Source organism: Stegastes partitus, unplaced genomic scaffold (genome assembly GCF_000690725.1).
Source record: "Stegastes partitus isolate 25-593 unplaced genomic scaffold, Stegastes_partitus-1.0.2 Scaffold739, whole genome shotgun sequence".
Taxonomy (NCBI): domain Eukaryota; kingdom Metazoa; phylum Chordata; class Actinopteri; family Pomacentridae; genus Stegastes; species Stegastes partitus.
This window is the reverse complement of record NW_007578470.1, coordinates 232,109-237,996: the sequence shown is the minus strand read 5'-3', so window position 1 is coordinate 237,996 and position 5,888 is coordinate 232,109. Positions and strand designations below refer to the sequence as shown.

The 5,888-nt window shown below is 42.6% G+C and overlaps 1 protein-coding gene across 1 annotated transcript; it reads left to right on the top strand.

Annotated features, from left to right (window-relative positions):
- The first annotated feature begins 849 nt into the window (after positions 1-849).
- LOC103364293 (elongation of very long chain fatty acids protein 7-like) lies at positions 850-5,523 on the top strand. The gene is made up of 8 exons (XM_008291359.1): positions 850-961; positions 2,744-2,825; positions 2,947-3,137; positions 3,738-3,818; positions 3,928-3,984; positions 4,098-4,203; positions 4,314-4,450; positions 4,562-5,523. Exons 2-8 carry the CDS (start codon positions 2,762-2,764, stop codon positions 4,808-4,810), a joined length of 885 nt encoding a protein of 294 aa, XP_008289581.1. The 5' UTR covers positions 850-961; positions 2,744-2,761; the 3' UTR covers positions 4,811-5,523.
- The last annotated feature ends 365 nt before the right edge of the window (positions 5,524-5,888 follow it).

Sequence of the window (5,888 nt, the reverse complement as noted above, 5' to 3'; positions counted from 1 at the left end):
TGTGTGGCGTCAGTTTTTCAGTGTGTTTCTGCTGCTGAGTTGAGCCCATCGTCCTCACACGGGAGTTACCAGATATTCAAAACACATCGACTGTCTTATTGTCATTCCTCTAAAAAAGATTTGCATTTCAGCCCGTGCTGAAACCAGCAGTGAGGCCTGATACTGAAACCTCTCCCTCTGTGACACACCTCCTTACAGTTTTACAAACCGGCATTCTTACTGTGTAAACATCTGAGACCTGACTGTGATCAAAGCTGTAGATTAGGAATTTGAAATGGAAATCATTACGAGGACATTTAGTCACCCTGAGAGCTTCCATAAAAAACATTTAGACTTTAGGTTCTTGAATATGTGTTCACCTCAGCTAAACTTAAAGAAAGCCACTTGATTTGGATGCTGGATGAATCCACACAAACATAAATTCAGTTATATTTATATTCAGGATCCCTCAGTTTTAATTTGCCAGAGAGGTCTCCTTTTCAATTTACGTTAAATATATAAAATTCTTCTTTCTTTCCCCCTCCCCAAAATAAATAAAGCATTGGGAATTCATTTCATTCACTCAGATTTTAGGAAAGCAACGGAAAATAACCGCAGTAATTTTTAAACCAACTCATCTCGTTTTTCCAATTTTTTTTTCCTATACTGAAACTAATTAACTATTTACGTCTGAAGAGGATAAACTGCATTATTACAAAATCGCACATAGTTTTCTGTGAGGCATCGCTCAAGAATGAACTGTATGAACCACAAATCAGCCAATCAGCGAGCGAAGGGGGCGTGTCTTTCCTGAAACCCCGCCCCTGGCCGCTGGCATAAGGACCGGGTTCCGCGTGCCCAGTCAGCGTGTGAGTAGCGGCGGAGACACACCTGTTGGGAGGCGGCAGGTGAATCAGGAGTTTGGATACGGATAGTTCGACGGACCAAAGGGATTTTCACTGAGGCCCAGCTGCACGAAAAGGTTAGTAACTTCAGTTTAATTAAAAAATAAATAAAAAAATCAGTCAAGAATTAATTGGAAAACCACGGAAGGAAAAGACAGGCTGTGGGAAAGGAAACAAAAAAACCGGTGCGTCGACACAAAAGCGTGATTAGTGAAGCATTTCATGTCATTGTGAGATGGATGAAAGCTGTTGGTCGTGTTTTTCCATCACCTGTGTCACCTGTTCCTCATGAGCACTACAGTGAGGTGGGAATCCTATTTACTGCTCCTTTGTAGGCTTTTAATGTGAGCAACACACCTGAATGTTTCCTGTGTAAGAAGAATTTAGTTTTTTAAATCACCCTAAACTTTATTCTTAAGATGTAAATACTGTCTGGCTTCTGTCTCAGTTTCTGTAGATGAGAAATTGCATTAATAGCTCTCTAAAAGTTGTATTCAGTGTTCCAGCCAGTGCTAAAGTACATTTTGTCTCTGCAATCTGTGGAAGCTGACATTGCAGACTGTGAATATCCTAAATGAGGAGGCGCGCCATGGGAGCAGCAGCCTTTACATCCCTGACTATAACGTTAATTGGCGTGTCAAGGCTTGCCATGTCTTCATTAGTGTGGAAACTCCAGACAGCCTTGCCTTCTTCTTCTTCTTTTTTCCTTTTTTTAAAAACCCAAACCAGGTTGAAGTTCCTGTTGCACTCAGGTAGACACACCTTGAAAACCTGTCCTGTAAGGTTAAGGCCCACCTATGGCAGACAAGGGGTGATGTGCTTCTGTTTTATTCATCCGGGTGCGCACAAGTGAGTGACAGAGTGGTTTTAAAAGGGGAAAAAAAAAAAGTGTTTGAGGTGTGGTTTGTCGAGGTGAGGTGTTAAGTGAAGCTCACCCCTCTGGCAGGCACGTTTGATAAACCAGTCAGGCCAGTCATCAAAAACGTCATCATGATTGAGCCCAACATTTGCTTTTTTTTTGCTGATTTGATTTGATTCATGAACGATCAGGTGTGGATAAACTATTCACAATAGGAAAAGGAGAAACTTTCCATTTTGTCCTCATTTGAAAACCATCCAGTGTAAATTTGGTGTAACAATCCAACAGATTGTGGCTACATATCTGCACACTCCTCTTGAATAAACAGCATTTTCCATTCAGAAATATGTACTTTTATCAATCGTGAGAGTCGCTGTGGCATGGCTTTGTTGTGACACCCAAAGTTCTTCTTTTTAAAAACATGGACAAAGTTGTTTCCCCCCCCTAATTATCCTGGGTGACACTGTTGTTCGTTCTCTGATAAGCGGGAGACACCGACTGCTACTCATTGTACTCGCTTCACACTCTTGGCTTTGTCTGCCTCGGATGCTCAGAAAGGCAGCCAAGAATGGTTGAGTGTCCATTTTTCTTTCCTCCCCCTCCTCCTCCTCTCCCTCATACAGTCCAGTCTTTGAGCCATTCTAGTGTGCTAAGCATGATGTAAGGCCTGTATTCACGAGATGGTTCAGATGTTACAATTACACCCAGATAAAAAAGAAAAATGAAAGTTGCATGTTAAGGAAGTGCTGCTGCTTGTTTCAGTGTAAAGCTCGTGTCACACTTAGGTTTTTGTTAAGAAGTAACCGTTAATAGTGCCTTTAGTTTGTCTTCTTTCCCCCCAATCAAAATCAGCTGAAATAGTTTTCTTTGGTCACTGACATATTCATAAATCCTAAACACGGAGACTTCCCTTTCTCGGACACTCTGACTCTGTGTTCTAATCTAAATACCATGTAGTCCAAACTGACATCCTAACCTTTTCCCCTTTTGCTCCTCGTAGGTGAACTGCAAGAAAAAGATGGAATTTGATAACATTAAGTCCTCAGCTGCACTCATTTACGATGAGTTCATCCAAAAAGCAGGTGAGTGTTTGATGGTTCACACACATTCAACTGATAACGCTACGCTGTGCCACTTCTTTCTGTACACGAATCCACACTTTTTCTCTGTATCCGACACAAACGCCACTCTCCTGTTTTGCAGACTTGCGGACGGCCGACTGGCTGCTCATGTCGTCTCCTCTGCCCCAGACCATCATCATCGCAGCGTACATTTACTTTGTCACGTCGCTGGGGCCGCGGATAATGGAGAACCGCAAAGCCTTCGACCTCAAAGGCGTCCTCATCGTCTACAACTTCGGCGTGGTCGCTCTCTCGCTTTACATGTGCTATGAGGTGAGTCGTCCTTTTTGTTTCACTTCGAGTAGTGCAGAGCTGACGGGGGAGTCTCTTTTTTTTTATTGTAGGAATTCACATTGCGTTGCATATCATAGGCCTACAAGGTGAGCAAACACCACCACTGCTTGTGTTGTTTCACTGAACCATGGCACATTCCTTAGGCAGTCTTGTGAAATGCTTTTCTTTTTTTTCTCTCTCTCTCTTTGTGGACCATTGATCGGCAGTTGAACCAGACCAGCAGGTGTAATTTCCTCTTTGCTCTGCATTGTATTTTACAGAAGTGTGACTTTGTCTCACATCTTGCCTGTTGAGACGTACTTAAAGACTAGAGTTCCATTCAGTGGTTTTTGAGCAACAGCTTTTATTTTTTTTGATCATTAATTAACACACAATACTGAGTCTGTTGTGCCAGTTTTTTTTTGTTTTTTTCTCCACCCACAGTAGAGTGATTAATTTGTACAGGGACTCATTATGCAAGACTGTGAGATAAACTGACAAAATTGTTTTCCAGATAAGAATTTGACTTGGATTGTTTCCCCCTCTCTGTTTCATAGCCACGTTTTCTCATAACTAACCGCAGTTTTCTTTCTTCCGTAGTTTGTGATGTCAGGATGGGGAACGGGATACTCTTTTCGCTGTGATCTGGTCGACTACTCTAATTCACCACAAGCTATGAGGGTAGGTCCCATCTGTAGCATCTCATTGACTGAATTTTGCAATGCATAAGATTTAAATGTGTTTTGTTTATTGGAACCTATTTGAACCTTTTCTCCCCTCTCTCCTGTAGATGGCAGCAACATGCTGGCTTTACTACTTCTCAAAGTTCATCGAGATGCTGGACACGGTAAGTGGCACAGGTCGCATTTGATTACACAGTTCCTGTCACTTACTTGGACCTCGCAATGCCTCCACTGCCATTTTTTTGTTATTTTTTTCTAAACACATGTCCCTTTTCAGATTTTCTTTGTGCTGAGGAAGAAGAACAGCCAGGTGACATTTCTCCATGTCTACCATCACTCCATCATGCCCTTCACCTGGTGGTTCGGGGTCCGTTTCGCTGCAGGTACGACCCCCTTTTCTGGTTTATGGTACAAGCAGTATTTTTACATCACGTTGCTTGAGTTTCTTGTTATATTTTACTAACGCTACTCCTGTTACACTCCCTGTTTGCAGGTGGACTGGGGACATTCCACGCTCTGCTCAACTGTGTTGTTCATGTTATCATGTACTCGTACTATGGGCTGACTGCTATGGGCCCCAAGTACCAGAAGTACCTGTGGTGGAAGAAATACCTCACTACCATCCAGCTGGTATGTCGAGTTCTCTGATGCAACACTGCATCTTTTCAAAGTGCACTTTTGTAAAGACTTGTGTTGAATGTGGTCAGAAGTCAAGCGTTTCTTTTCTTTGCGTCTCCCCAGATCCAGTTTGTTATGGTGACCAGCCACATCTCCCAGTATTTCTTCATGAAAGACTGCCCCTACCAGTTCCCCATCTTTATCTACATCATCGGGCTGTACGGCCTGATTTTCCTGTTTCTCTTCCTCAACTTCTGGTACCACGCCTACACAAAGGGCAAGAGGCTGCCTAAAGTGCTGCAGGCTCAGACTTGGGCGCACCACACCAACGGAGTTATGAATGGAAACGCCGGCCACGACAAGGATGAGTGACGCAGGACTCTGGTTGATCAGGGGTTTCAGGGTTGACCTCATTTTACGTAAGCAAACCACTGTGGTAGTCTTGAGATTCAACCCCAATTTGGCTGGGCTGTATTTTTTGATTGCTTTTCTATGTGTGACTGCAAACAGACAATCTTTAAATTATGACCAAAGTAATATTTAAGAAGTTTATTGAACCAAGCTGAAGGGTTTTATTTAACTTTTTTTTTTGTTTATACTGAAGGTAAAGCCCAAGTTCTGCTATGGAGATTCCAAAATATCCATCCCTTTTCTGCTGCACTATGGTTAAAAAAAAAAACAATTTTAAGTCTCCACCATTTACACGGATTAGGAGGGTTGACCTACGGTACGCCTGCAGGGCCCTCAGCTGTACAGTCGCACTGGGCCTCCTCAAAAAGCTTCTAATGCTAAGATCATTTTATTTCTCTTTGTGACTTGATCTTACTTCTCGGAAGACTTTTTTAGGAAATCCAGTGCAGTTTTTTTTTAAAGTTGTGCACTGAAAAGTTAAAGGTTGTTAATTTCACTCGGCTTAAAATGTTGACTTTTTTTTTTAAAACAGTGTTTAGGCTACACATGTCCTGTTGTTCAGGTCCTTGTTTAAATGGTTACACGCATGCAGAGCCGGGGTTTTTGTTAAGTTTTTAAAAAGAAAACACACGCATGCCCACATCTCTGTGGCTCGAGTCACAGCTGCTGCTGATGGTACAGACATTCAGTGAAAAGCGCCGTCTTCTAACAGTGGCAGGAATTTACTCTCCTGACTTATTTCTCCTATGAAGCAATGTTGTGACAGATAGACCAGAGAAGCCTGATGGGCCACTGTGGTTCTTGTAGGATCCAGAGCAGAGCTACAGCTATAGTCTTACTACTTTAAGGATGCATATTGCAAAATAACGCCATTACAGTACACCTGATCACACCGATTCTTTTACAGTTTAGCTATTCAGGCAGCCTTCCTTGCCTGCTTTTGAGCGTTTTGCGTTGTATGTCAAAACTCTGTGGCTAGCAAGGTGTTGACATGGCTGGAGTGGGTGCCTTTGGACTTAGCTCTGTGGAGTAGTTTTAT